Consider the following 13,807-nt stretch of genomic DNA (forward strand, 5'->3'; position numbering starts at 1 on the left):
CCTCCTGGATCAAAGTGTCCAGGTAACTATCCTCCTCTCTGATGCTCCGCAATGTCTGTACCTTGGACTCCAGCTCAGCAACTCTGAGCCAAAGTTCCTCGGGTTTCAGACACTTACTGCAGTTGTTCCTCGGGTTTCAGACACTTACCGCGATGCTCTCCACAAACTCCTACATGCTGCCGGTGTGGCACACCACCTGCACTGTCATCCCTATATGACATTGTATTACTTATTTGATTAATTAGAGTCAATGTATTTATTTAACTTAACTTATAGTTTCGTTTTTTTAACGAATTACTTAATCTAGTTTAAGTTGTAGTTGTCATGTATCTTACATTATTATATATAACTGTATCCTAACATGCTATATATGACTGTAATAAGATATGACCTGTAACCACCAGCATACCTTACCACCAGGGGTGCACTTGCAAGAGACATGTATACAAGGACAGGTCTCAGGCAAGTGCAGCATTCCAGAGCTGTGAAATAAAGGTGCAGGTCCAGAGTGACCTTGACTTCATTACATGCCTCATGTGAATCTGTACTGAGGGGACAGAACTTTACAGTGGCGACGAGTTACGGGATTACAGAATCCACAGAATGGCGAACAACGGATCAGATGAAAAGTACAATGCGGGTGACAATTGGGAGGACTTTATAGAAAGGCTCCAGCAAAGCTTTGTAACCAAAGACTGGTTAGGCGACGATAAGGCAGACAAGAGAAGAGCTTATCTCTTGACCAGCTGTGGCTCGAAAACATACGCTTTAATGAAGGATCTGTTGGCACCCGAGAAACCAGCAAGCAAGTCGTTTGAAGAATTGAGCACACTGGTAAGAGACCACCTGAAGCTAGTGAGCAGCCCACACATGGCCAGACACAGGTTCTACAACTACAGACGCTGTGTGGGCCAGAGCATACCCGACTTCGTGGTGGAACTTCGGAGGTTGGCTAGTTTATGTGAGTTCTCTGAGAGACTTTTTCATTGAAGGAATAGGCCACGCAGGCATATTCTGAAAGCTCATAGAGACCAAGAACCTGACCTTAGAGGCAGCAGCACTGGTTGCACAGACATTCTTGGTAGGGGAAGAAGAAACGAGGTTGATTTACAATGCAGGTATGACAACTAATGAAATATCGGAACAAGAAGTTCACAGCGCTAAACAAGCTGCTACCCCCACACACAGACAAAACCAGGAGAACAGGCTTTCGACAACAGGCAGACGCCATCAAGGGCCACAGGAACGGCCGTTCACACCTCGTCAACCCACAATGCGAGCAATCAACTCCAAACTGAGAGAAGCTCAAGACAGATCAGCTCATTCTTTGGGAACTCTTTGAACAATGGAACAGGTCTGAGCTGGAGGTGTGGGAGTGGGCACTCGTCAAGGGGATGTCGATTTCAGCAGGCTGTTTGCAGAAACTGTGAATATACAGGGCATCTGGCCCACATGTGCAAAACAACGGCAGCTCGGCTGGGATACGAATCGGATGTGTCGGAAAGCAGACCAGAAGATGGTGGGGACAGTACCCGGGACACCGATGTACAGCGGGTCAACACGATCAATGGCCACTGCTCCTACAACAGGACGCCTCCTATAATGATGAGGGTCTTACTCAACGGGATATCTGTCAACATGGAGCTGGATACGGGAGAAAGTCAATCTCTCATGGGCGCTCAACAATTTGAACAACTGTGGCCGCATAAAAGAGACAGACCAAAACTCACAAGGGTCGACACCAAACTAAGGACTGATACCAAAGAAATCGTACCAGTCCTCGGCAGCGCCATGCTCTCTGTCACACACAAAGAGACAGTGAACCGACTTCCCCTGTGGATTGTACCCGGAGACCCCCCCAGCACTGCTGGGGAGAAGCTGGCTGGCAAAACTAAACTGGAAATGGGATGATGTCCATGCCATGTCATTAGAGGAATTGACCTCCTGCTCAACAGTTATAAAGCAATTTGAACATCTCTTTCAGCCAGGTATGGGCACTTTCAAAGGGGCCAAAGTCAAAATCTACATCACACAGGATGCTATACCGGTCCATCACAAGGCCAGAGCTGTATCCTATGTGATGAGGGAAAAGATTGAACACGAACTAGACAGGCTTCTGCGGGATGGCATTTTATCACCTTTGGAATTTAGCGACTAGGCAAGTCCCATCGTCCCAGTCATGAAGCCTGATGGATCCGTACGAATCTGTGGGGACTACAAATCTAACATAAACAGAGTCTCCCTACAGGACCAGTATCCGCTGCCCAGAGCGGAGGACTTATTTTCCACATTGGCTGGAGGTAAACTTTTCTCAAAATTAGACCTCACATCTGCGTATATGATGCAAGAATTGACCGAGGAATCCAAGCTACTCACCACCATCAACACACATCGAGGCCTTTTCATGTACAATCGATTCCCATTCGGCATCAGGTCGGCAGCTGCCATACTCCAGCGTAACATGGAGAGACTGCTCAAATCCATGCCGGGGACGGTTGTATTTCAAGACGACATACTTATCACGGGCAGGGACACCGACTCCCATCTCCGTAATTTGGAGGAAGTACTAAAGCGGTTGGATCGGATATGCCTACGAGTCAAGAAATCCAAGTGCCTGTTTCTCACACCCGAGGTTGAATTTTTGGGCAGAAGGATTGCCGCTGATGGAATCTGCCCAACAGAGTCCAAAACAGAAGCAATTCGCCTGGCACCCAGGACCCAGAATGTCTCAGAACTGCGCGCCTTTCTCGGGCTACTCAATTACTTTGGGAACTTTATGCAGAACTTAAGCATGCTGCTGAAGCCTCTCCATGTGCTACTCAGGAAGTGGTGTGATTGGTTTTGGGGGGATGCCCAGGAACGTGCCTTCAATAAGGCACGCAACCTTCTGTGTTCCAACAGTGTTTTGACTTTCTTTGACCCAGGTAAAAAGCTAGTTCTCACATGCGATGCTTCAGCGTATGGGGTCGGGGGCGTTTTGCAACATGTCAATAGTGCGGGCAAATTACAACCCATAGCTTATGCCTCCAGGTCACTTTCGCGGGTGCAGCGCGGGTACGGAATGGTAGAGAAGGAGGCGCTCGCGTGCGTGTACGGTGCCAAAAAGATTCACCAATACCTTTTCGGGCCAAGTTCGTGTTAGAAACGGACCACAAGCCCCTCACGTCCCTCCTATCCAAGAGCAAGGTAATAAACGCCACCGCCTCAGCGCGAATTCAATGGTGGGCACTCATGCTGGCATCCTACGACTATACCATAAGGCACAGACCAGGCACAGACAACTGTGCCGACGCGCTCAGCAGGCTACCCCTGGCGACCACGGAAGGATCTGACGAACAGGACTGTGAGATAGTCATGGCAATCAATGCCTTTGAGTCCATAGGTTCGCCCATGATGGCTCGCCAAATCAGAGCCTGGACGGCTAGCGATCCCACGTTATCCTGAGTAAAAAGATGTGTCCCAACCGGTGACTGGGCAGAGGCTCACGATGCCTGCCCCGAGGAATTAAAACCCTTTCACAGGCGCATGCATGAGCTATCACTACAAGCAGAATGCCTGATGTGGGGCAGCCGAGTTGTCATGCCTCTGCGAGACAGAGAGGCATTTGTCCGGGAGCTCCACCGCGTGCACCCGGGGATCGTTCTCATGAAGGCCATAGCCAGATCCCACGCCTGGTGGCCTGGTATTGACGCGGACTTGGAGCTCTGCATCTGAAGGTGCACCATTTCTGCCCAACTCAGCAATGCCCCCAGTGAAGCTCCACTGAGCCCCTGGCCCTGGTCTACCAAACCGTGGTCGCAGGTGCACATAGACTATACGGGCCCATTCATGGGCAAAATGTTCCTCGTAGTTGTAGATGCATTTTCAAAGTGGATCGAATGCACCATTTTAAACTCGAGCACAACCTCCATCACTATGGAGAGCCTCGCAACCATGTTTGCAACGCACGGAATCCCTGACATATTGGTCAATGACAATGGTCCGTGCTTCACCAGCGCAGAATTCCCAAGACTTTATAATTGACCACGGCATAAATCACATGAAGACGGCACCGTTCAAGCCGACCTCCAACGGCCAGACGGAGAGAGCAGTGGAAATCATTAAACAAGGCATGCTTAAAATCCAATGCTGGCATACAGATCTCATCCGCACTCACTGACTGGGATCCCCCCGCGCAACTGTTGATAAAAAGGACTTTAAAAACAAGGCTCTCATTAATCCTCCCAGACATGCACGAAATCGTTGAGGCAAAGCGACGTAAGCTGACTGAGTACTATGACAGAAATTCGAGGGGGAGATGGAATGTGATAAGGGACAAAGTGTTTGTACTAAACTATGGCAGGGGTCCCAAATGGCTTGCAGGGGCAGTAACAGGCAAGGAAGGAAACAGGCTACTGGTAGTACAAATGGACAATGGCAAAACCTGCCGGAGGCATGTAGACCAAGTCAAAAGCAACAACGCTGTGGAACCAGAGGCAGACTACAATGTGGAACTCTCACCACACCTGGTGGACAGACAGAGGGAACAACCTGAGGAAAGGGCAATTCCAACAGACAGCCCACGCGAGTCAACAACAATCACACCAATCGAAACAGACAGCCCAGGTGAGATACCAGCAACCACACCCAAAGAAAAACAGACACCAAGGCAAACAACTGAACCACAACTCAGACGCTCCACACAAGAGCGTAGACCACCTGAGAGACTGAACCTATAAAGACAATAAGACCTTGGGGGAGGGTGATGTCATGTATCTTACATTATTATATGTAACTGCTATACATGACTGTAATAAGATATGGCCTGTAACCACCAGCATATTTTACCACCAGGGGTGCACTTGCAAGAGACAGGTATATAAGGACAGGTCTCAGGCAAGTGCAGCATTCCAGAGCTGTGAAATAAAGGTGCAGGTCCAGAGTGACCTTGACTTCACTACATGCCTCGTGTGAATCTGTACTGAGGGGACAGGACTTTACAGTAGTTAGATTAAATTAAATCTTTATCTGTTACACAAAGCACTACAAGCATTGGAGGCAAAAGAATCTATAAAAGTGCTTCACAACAAATGTTCTTAGGATCCTCAGAGTGCTTCACTGTCGTGTAAGTCAATTGATCTTTATTTGTCTTTAGACGCACCATGGAATCTCTCAATTACTTCTCGTGATACGATTAAAGATTCATTGATCAATATAAAAGAAGGGAATTCTGCAGTGATACTCTGCTCTGTTGAGAGCTTCCCAGCTTCTAACCTGACGTGGCAACATCTTGGTGTCACAATGAACAGAACAAGTTCCAACAATGAGCTGTGGTTGGAGTTTTCTCACGTTACACCCAGGGTCGCTGGAGACTATCAGTGTGTGGCGGAGAATGGACATGGAGCAGTGGAGAGGGCCATAACCATCACTGTGGAACGTGAGTGTACAGATACTTTCACATCTCTCTCAATACAAACAAATGAATATCTACAGGAGATTGTGGAATTTACAAAAGCACACACATACATTCTCCGCCTCTTCATCTTTCGCTACTCCTGTAAGACGCTCCTTAAAACCTTCCTCTTTGACCAAACATTTAGTCACCTGTCCTAATATGTAGCTCGGCAGTCAAATGTTATCTGAGTGTCTTAATGGAGGAGAAAGATACTGATAGGTTTAGGGAAGCAATTCCAGAGCTTAGGGCCTGTGCAGCTGAATGCACAGCTGCCAATGGGGGAACAAAGGGAATCAGGGATGTGCAAGATGCCAGAATTGGATGAACGCAGATATCTCAGAGAGTTATAGGACTGGAGGAGGTTACAGAGTATGGGGTTGGTGCCATGGAGAAACTTGAAGATGTGGAAGAGAATTTTAAATTTGAGGTGTTGCTGGACAGGAAACCAATGTAGGTCAGGGGCAAGAGGGGATGATGGGTGAATGGGACTTAGGAAGGGGCAACAGAGTTTTCGGATGAACTGACATTTAGGGACAGTGGAAGATGGGAGGGCCGGTCAGGAGAACATCAGAATTGCCTGTTGACTCACCTCTGGTCTTGTTCTAGATTCACCCAAGGATACAACGGTGGCCATCAGCGGAGCCATGAGTGGAATAAGAGAGGGAAGCAACATCACGTTAACCTGCTCCAGCAAAAGTGTCCCCCTTGCATCTAGTTATGCCTGGTTCAGGATCGGCAGAAACACGAGCGTACAGTTAAACACAAGTGCTCGGTCCATCCAGTTCGGTCCCATTGCACGGGAGACCGATGCCAGTTTCTACTGCACAGCGAGAAACCCATTGGGTAATGGCACATCCACCATTGTACACCTGAGTGTGGAATGTAAGTAGTTTACTCAATCTGTCTGTGAAGAGCTTACTTCCTGTCATCACCTTTCCAGTATCCACTTTTCCCGTTGTGTCCAGTGTCCACATTTATAATGGACACTGCCTATGTAAACGTCACACTGTAATTACACCCTCCAACCAGTGAGTGATTGAAATCGGGGTTGCTCAGGAGGCCAGAATTGGAGGAGCGCAGAGATTTTGGAGGAATGTAGAGCTAGAGGAGGTTACAGAGGAGAAGGCGGGATAGTGGCGGGATGAAGTCATAGAGGGATTTGAAAATAAGTATCAGAATTTTAACATCGAGGCATTGCCAGACCGCAAGCCAATGTATGTGATTGAGCAATGGGGGTGAAGGGTGAACGGGACTTATGTGAGTTCGGACACGGGCAACGGAGTTTCGGATGACTTCAAGTTTACGGAAGATGGAAGAGGCCGATCAGAAGTTCTTTGGAATAGTCAAGTCTTGAGGTAACAAAGGCATGGATAAGAGTTTCAGTATTACGATCAGATCAAAGCTCTGCAGTCCTGCCACATCCAGTCGTGAATGGTGGTGAACCATTAAACAACTAATGGAAGGAGGAGGCTCCATGAATAGCCCCATCCTCAATGATGGCGAAGCCCAGCGCGGAAGTGCAAAAGAGTGCTGAAGCGTTTGCAACTATTCTTCAGCCAGAAATGCTGAGTGGATGATCCATATTGGCCTCCTCCTGAGGTCCCCATCATTACAAAAGCCAGTCTTCAGCAAATTCGATTCACTACACATGGTATCAAGAAACTGCTGAGCGCACAGGATACAGCAAAGGCTATGGGCCTCGAAACATTCCGACTGTCATGCTGAAGACCTGTGCTCCAGAACTAGCCGCGCCTCTAGCCAAGCTGTTCCAGTACAGCTGCAACAGTGGCATCTATCCAACAATGTGGAAAACTGCCCAGGTATGTCCTCCACAAAAAGCAAAACAAATCTAATACAGACAATTACTGCCCATCTGTCTACTCTCAATTATCAGCAAAGTGATGGAAGGTATCGTTGAGAGTGCTATCAAGCGGCACTTACTTACGAATAACCTGTTCACCGATGCTCAGTTTGGGTTCCGCAGGACCACTCAGCCCCAGACCTCAATACAGCCTTGGTCCAAACATGGACAAAAGAGCTGAATTCCAGATGTGAGGTGAGAGTGACTGTCCTTGACATCAAGGTACCATTTGATCGAGTGTGGCATCAAGGAGACAGAGTAAAACTAAAGTCAATGGGAATCAGGGGGAAAATTCTCCAGTGGCTGGAGTCATATCTAGCACAAAGGAAGATGGTTGTGGTGGTTGGAGGTCAATCATTTCAGCCACAGGACATCACTGCAGGAGTTCCTCAGGGCAGCGACCTAGGCTCAAACATCTTGAGCTGCTTCATCAATAACCTTCCCTACATCATAAGGTCAGAAGTGGGGATGTTCACTGATGACGGCACAGTGTTCTGTTCCATTCACAACTCGTCAGATAATGAAGCAGTCCATGCCCAAATGAAGAAAGACCTGGGTGACATTCAATCTTGGGGAGATAAGTAGCAAGTAACATTCACGCCACACATTGCTAGGCAATGACTATCTCCAACAAGCGAGAGTCTAACTACCGCCCCTTGAGATTAAACGGCATTACCATCGCCAAATCCCCGACCATCAACATCCTGGGTGCTCACCATTGACCAGAACCATAACTGGATCAGCCACATAAATACTGTGGCAACAAAAGCAGGTCAGAGGCTGGGTATTCTGCGGCGAGTGTCTCATCTCCTGACTCCCCAAAGCCTTTCCACCATCTACAAGGTACAAGTCAGGAGTGTGATGGAATACTCTCCACTTGCCTGGATGACTGTAGCTCTAACACACTCAAGACATTTGACACCATTGATTGGAACCCCAGCAACCACCTTAAACATTCACTCCCTCCATCACCAGCGTACCGTGGCTGCAGTATATATCACCTACTGGATGCACTGCAGTAACTCGCCAAGGCTTCTTCAGCAGCAACTCCCAAACCCGCGACCTCTACCACCTAGATTGACAAGGGCAGCAGGCGCATGGAAACTCCAAGTTCCCTTCCAAGTTACATACCATCCTGACTTGGAAGATATTCTTCATCGTCACTGGATGAAAATCCTGGAACTCCCTACCTAACAGCACTGTGGGCATACCTTCACCACACGGACCGCAGCAGTTCAAGAAGGCAGCTCACCACCATCTTCCCAAGGGCAATTAGGGATGGGCAATAAATGCTGGCCTTGCCAGCAATGCCCACATCCCAGTAATGATTTTTTTTTAAATCGTATGGTTTAATAATGCTATGATGTTGCCTAATTTATTGTCCTTATCCCTCAGATAAGCCGGAAATTTCCCCCGAGTCAAAGTGCACTCGGAGGGCCGAGGGCATCACTTGCGTCTGTGCGGCCAGGTCCAACCCACCAGCAGACCTCACCTGGCACCTCCCCCTCACCAACATCAGTGGAAACCAATCGATTGGCCAGTTTCTGGCATGGCGGATCAGCGCTGGACAGCTGGTGACTGGCTCTCTGACCCTGCTTGGACATCAGGGTGAGGAGGAACTGACGGTCTTCTGCTCAGTTAGAAACCAGCATGGAGAGGCCATGTTCAAGGTGTATCTGTGGGTCAAAGGTGAGAGCACCTCTCGGGATAGAAATATAGAAACATAGAAAATAGGTGAAGGAGTAGGCCATTCGGCCCTTCGAGCCTGCACCGCCATTCAATAAGATCATGGCTGATCATTCACCTCAGGACCCCTTTCCTGCTTTCTCTCCATACCCCTTGATCCCCTTAACGATAAGGGCCATATCTAACTCCCTCTTGAATATATCCAATGAACTGGCATCAACAACTCTCTGCGGCAGCGAATTCCACAGGTCAACAACTCTCTGAGTGAAGAAGTTTCTCCTCATCTCAGTTCTAAATGGCCTACCCCTTATCCTAAGACTATGTCCCCTGGTTCTGGACTTTCCCAACATGGAGAACATTCTTCCCGCATCTAACCTGTCCAGTCCCGTCAGAATCTTATATGTTTCTATGAGATCCCCTCTCATCCTTCTAAACGCCAGTGAATAAAGGCCCAGTTGATCCAGTCTCTCCTCATATGACAGCCCAGCCATCCCTGGAATCAGTCTGATGAACCTTTGCTGCACTCCCTCAATAGCAAGAACATCGTTCCTCAGACTAGGAGACCAAAACTGAACATAATATTCCAGGTTAGCCCACACCAAGGCCCTGTACAACTGCAGTAAGACCTCCCTGCTCCTATATTCAAATCCCCTGGCTATGAAGGCCAACATACCATTTGCCTTCTTTACCGCCTGCTGTACCTGCAAGCCCACTTTCAATGACTGATGAACCATGATGTCGAAATCTCGACCTCCGAAAAGAATGACTCCGACACTTACAGCTCCGATAGAAGTTTCCTTTTTAATTTACTTGCTCGCAAGGGGTAGGTTTCACTCAGTCAAGGGCTAAATGAACACCTCCGCAATGGTACAGCTTCACAAGATATTTATACAGTAAAACCCAAGTTCTGGCCTCTCCCTGTGTATTGCTCTGTCTCACAGTCAGTGAATACAGATAAAGAGTTAATTACTATATCCTGGTCCTGACATGGTGTCAAGATATTTCCTTTTGTCAGGGTTATCAGAAAGCCAAACAGCCATTACTCCATGAGTCATAGGTAATGGGCTATCACCTGTCTTGTATTGTGTCAGGATTATCCAATTTCCTGGTCAGTTTACCTGTTTGCTTCAAATGGATGAGGTAAAGGAAAGAAATAATGGCTAGAAGATAAGGGTGGGGTGACATGGAACTCCTGTAGTGTAGACAATAGGAGAGCACCATGGGGGGTTACTTGTCTCAGCATGACTTGTCTCCTAGCTGTCTGATAACCATCAGCCATCTAACAGCAGGTTTAGCTGTTTATGCAAGCTGGCTGCTAAAATGCAGAAAGTTCTGGAAGGGCCAGGACTCCATTTTAATCAAAAGGCACACAAATACCGTATGGTATCAGCTTAGATAAAAATACATTTCCACATTCCCCCATTTTGTCCTTCACAAGGACAACTCAATCCATTCTGATCTTGTACAGTCTCTCCATTTCCATTTTCTTTAGTTTCATTACTCACTAGGCATATTATACCTTCAGGATTTCCTATTCTGGGAGTAATGCTTAGGAAGGGAGGCTGATGGTTATTATCATAATTGGGCTGGTACCATCCCTGGAAGGCTGTAAGTTTATACCCTGCCGACCTCCATTCTGTTTGCTCCTTCGTTTCTGGCCCCTTAGTTAGTTTTGTCCTGTTTTGCACTGTCAACCATTCTACCATTTCTGATTCGTTAAAGGGGACAGATCTCAGGGGAATACCCCCCCTGGAGTGGACAGGTACATGGGAACATATCCAACAACTCGACAAGTTTCTTACTTGAGCATACCTATGACTCAGTGCCATAAATACGTTTACGTGCAATTCCCTTCGGTGGCGGGTCTGTACCCCTGGTGTAATCAATAATGTGAAGTAAAACCCTGTCAAGCCCAGCACCATCAGTCCCCATAGTCCATACAGTTCCTTATTCAGTCTTCCTTTTTCTGTTCCTCTGATTCCTTCGTCCCTTCCTCCTGGTCGGGTGCCCGTTTGCAATGGGATGCGTGGATCCATGTTGGTCTTTCCTTTACCTTGATTGCAGTATTGGTCGCCAGCAAGACCTGGTATGGTCCTTCGAATCTTGGCTGTAGACTGCTTTTCCTTTTAAAAATCTTGATGTAAACGAATTCCCCTGGCTCCAGGTTATGACACTTCCCTTCCGCTGGCTTGACTTGGGCTTCCTTTACCTGTGAATGAAAGCTGGAAATACATTTGGTTAGTGCAATACAATAATTCAACATATTTTCCTCCATTTTGTGGATGTCCATCTGTTTTGCAGTAAATGGTGCTGTAAAAGGTAGTCGTTGGGGACGTCCCATAACTATCTCATGCGGTGACAGGCCTGTTGTTCTGTTGGTTGCAGATCGCATTACCATCAAAGCTAAGGGCAGCAGTTCTGTCCATTTCAGTCCAGTGTCATTGCACAGTTTTGCCAGCTTATTTTTTAGCATTCCATTATATCTTTCAACAAGTCCAGCTGATTGTGGATGATAACTGCAATGAAAACGTTGATTAATCTGTAAAGCTTTACACATTTCTCTTATAACAGTTCCCGTGAAATGTGACCCGTTATCACTGGAAAGCTTAGCAGGGATTCCGAAGCGCGGTACAATTTCTTTTAACAAACATTTAGCAACAGTAGTGGCATCGGCCTTTTTACATGGAAAGGCTTCAATCCATCTAGAGAACACATCTACAATAACTAATACATACTTGGATCCCAGACACATAGGTAATTCAATAAAATCCATTTGTAAATGTACAAAAGGCCCGACTGGATTTGGGTGGGAGGCAGATTCTACTTTTTCCGTCTTACCCGGATTCATTGTCTGACAGGTAACACAATTTTCGCAGATTTGTTTTGCAATTGCCGAAATACCTGGTGCATACCAAGTTGCCAAAATATAATCTGCCAATCCCCCTTTGCCTGCATGTGTGAATGTATGAACACATCGGGCAATCCATGGAAGTAAGGATCTAGGGGCCACCACGCGGCCGTCATGGTGAACCCATATTCCTTCTGGATTTTATAACATTGATCCTTCGTCCAGGTCACCACCTCCTCCGTACCGGCCTGTGTCTGAAAGGCCAGCACGTCATTAATAGTGGGTGGCGGGTCTGAGCAATTATTTTTCCTTAGTGGGAACAATGACACCTGCATCCCCCCTTTCGACAGAGCTGCTGACTTAGCTGCATTATCAGCTCTGGCATTCCCCAGTGCCACCTCATCCGACTGGCCTGTATGTGCTTGGCATTTGATAATGGCAAGTTTCAAAGGGCATTGAATGGCTCGCAGGAGATTTTCCACTTGTTCTGCATTTTTGATTGTCTGAGCCTGTTGCATAGCATAATAAGCTGCTGCCAACGAAGGAAGACATCCTGGTAGTCCGCGTGCCACTGGGTCTAGTTGGGTACTGAAATATGCTACCGGTCGCTGCCTGTCCCCATGTAACTGAGTCAAAACAGATTGTGCAAAACCCGACTTGTGATGCACAAATAAGTTGAATAGCTTAGTGTAATCTGGTAATCCCAAGGCTGGTGCTGAAGTGAGGGACTGCTTAAGGTTCTGGAAAGCATTCCGGGATACTTCATTCCACATCCTTTAAGCATTGTGAGAATATTTGTGTGGGCTTCTGAACTGGACAAATCTGTGTGTTACACGGACTTCTCATTTATGCTTATGGTGATTCACAGATCACAGAATGTAAAGTACTTGTTTTCTAATTTTATTAAAAGGCTTCCAAACCCAAGATTTTTCCAATACACCCAAAATGTTGATCAAGAGATCACCTGAAATATCTCAAAATCCCAATTCAACTATTGTACTGTCACTCTTTATCAAAAAAAATCCTCTTACTGAGCTAGAAGCTTTTGTACCAAGAATTTACACCAAGGACAATGAGAGTGTACTCCCCCAGCCTGCACCTCGAGAGACCCACAAAGGCTTTTTTAAAAAAAAAGGCATTACAACTTTTAACCACCGGGACCATGTCTCAACAAACCTATCCTTTGTGCATTTCCTAGCTCCGTAACCTCTCATCCGAATAAATCCACACCTGCGCTTCTAACTTAAAATGTCTTAAACTTCCCACATACAGGACAACACTATGAAGGGTTAAAAAAACTTCACTTTGTTTGAAAAAGTGGGTGGAGCTAAAACAAACAGGCAGTTCCACAACCTTTCCAAACAGGTTTCCAGACACAAGGAAAAAAGACAGAAGCACTCTCATTCAAAGACAAGACATTCACGCACTCTCATTGAAAGACAAGATATTCACAAGTCTCTCTCCATTCAATAAAGCTTTTTCTTTTGCTAGCTTCATTTTTTTTTAAATCCATAAGTCACTATCAGGTTCTCTTTTTTTTTTACATTTGATTTACTTCCTCTGTTAATTTTACATGGACTTGAAGAATCGGAACCCAGGCCTTTTCTATTACTTTCCTTTTTTTTTCTACCTGGATCTCTGTTTATAAGACACTCCTGGAGACAAGTTGTTCTCTCTAAATTAAATGAACCATCGGGTGGAAATGGCCTGTTTTCACCCTTAGTCCACTTTACCGTTTTTGTTTCTTTGGTCAATTGAAGACTGACCACAATTCTGGAGCATGACATAGGCTGGTGTGCCTTTTGTGGTGTTTTAACTTGCTCCGGCACCCATTCTGGATGATTAAGATTTTCCCACAGTTTCTGATCTCACAATCCTTTCAGCCAACTGAGTTCTCTACGCCCACTTCTCCTGGCCGTTACGTGGCCTGAAAAGGCTCTTAATTCGGGCTCAGTCTGGGTGTATGAGATATGTTGGC

The 13,807-nt window shown here is 46.7% G+C and overlaps 1 protein-coding gene across 1 annotated transcript in view; it reads left to right on the forward strand.

The window, feature by feature from the left end:
• LOC139262849 (myelin-associated glycoprotein-like) overlaps positions 1 to 13,807 on the forward strand; it is a 76,282-nt gene that overhangs the window by 38,186 nt on the left and 24,289 nt on the right. Inside the window, exons 8-10 of the mRNA XM_070878044.1 lie at positions 5,135 to 5,416; positions 6,041 to 6,316; positions 8,691 to 8,984. Of these exons, the coding sequence (XP_070734145.1) occupies positions 5,135 to 5,416; positions 6,041 to 6,316; positions 8,691 to 8,984 (852 nt within the window). The remainder of the gene's footprint in view (positions 1 to 5,134; positions 5,417 to 6,040; positions 6,317 to 8,690; positions 8,985 to 13,807) is intronic.

Source organism: Pristiophorus japonicus, chromosome 4, assembly GCF_044704955.1.
Source record: "Pristiophorus japonicus isolate sPriJap1 chromosome 4, sPriJap1.hap1, whole genome shotgun sequence".
Classification (NCBI taxonomy): Eukaryota; Metazoa; Chordata; class Chondrichthyes; family Pristiophoridae; genus Pristiophorus; species Pristiophorus japonicus.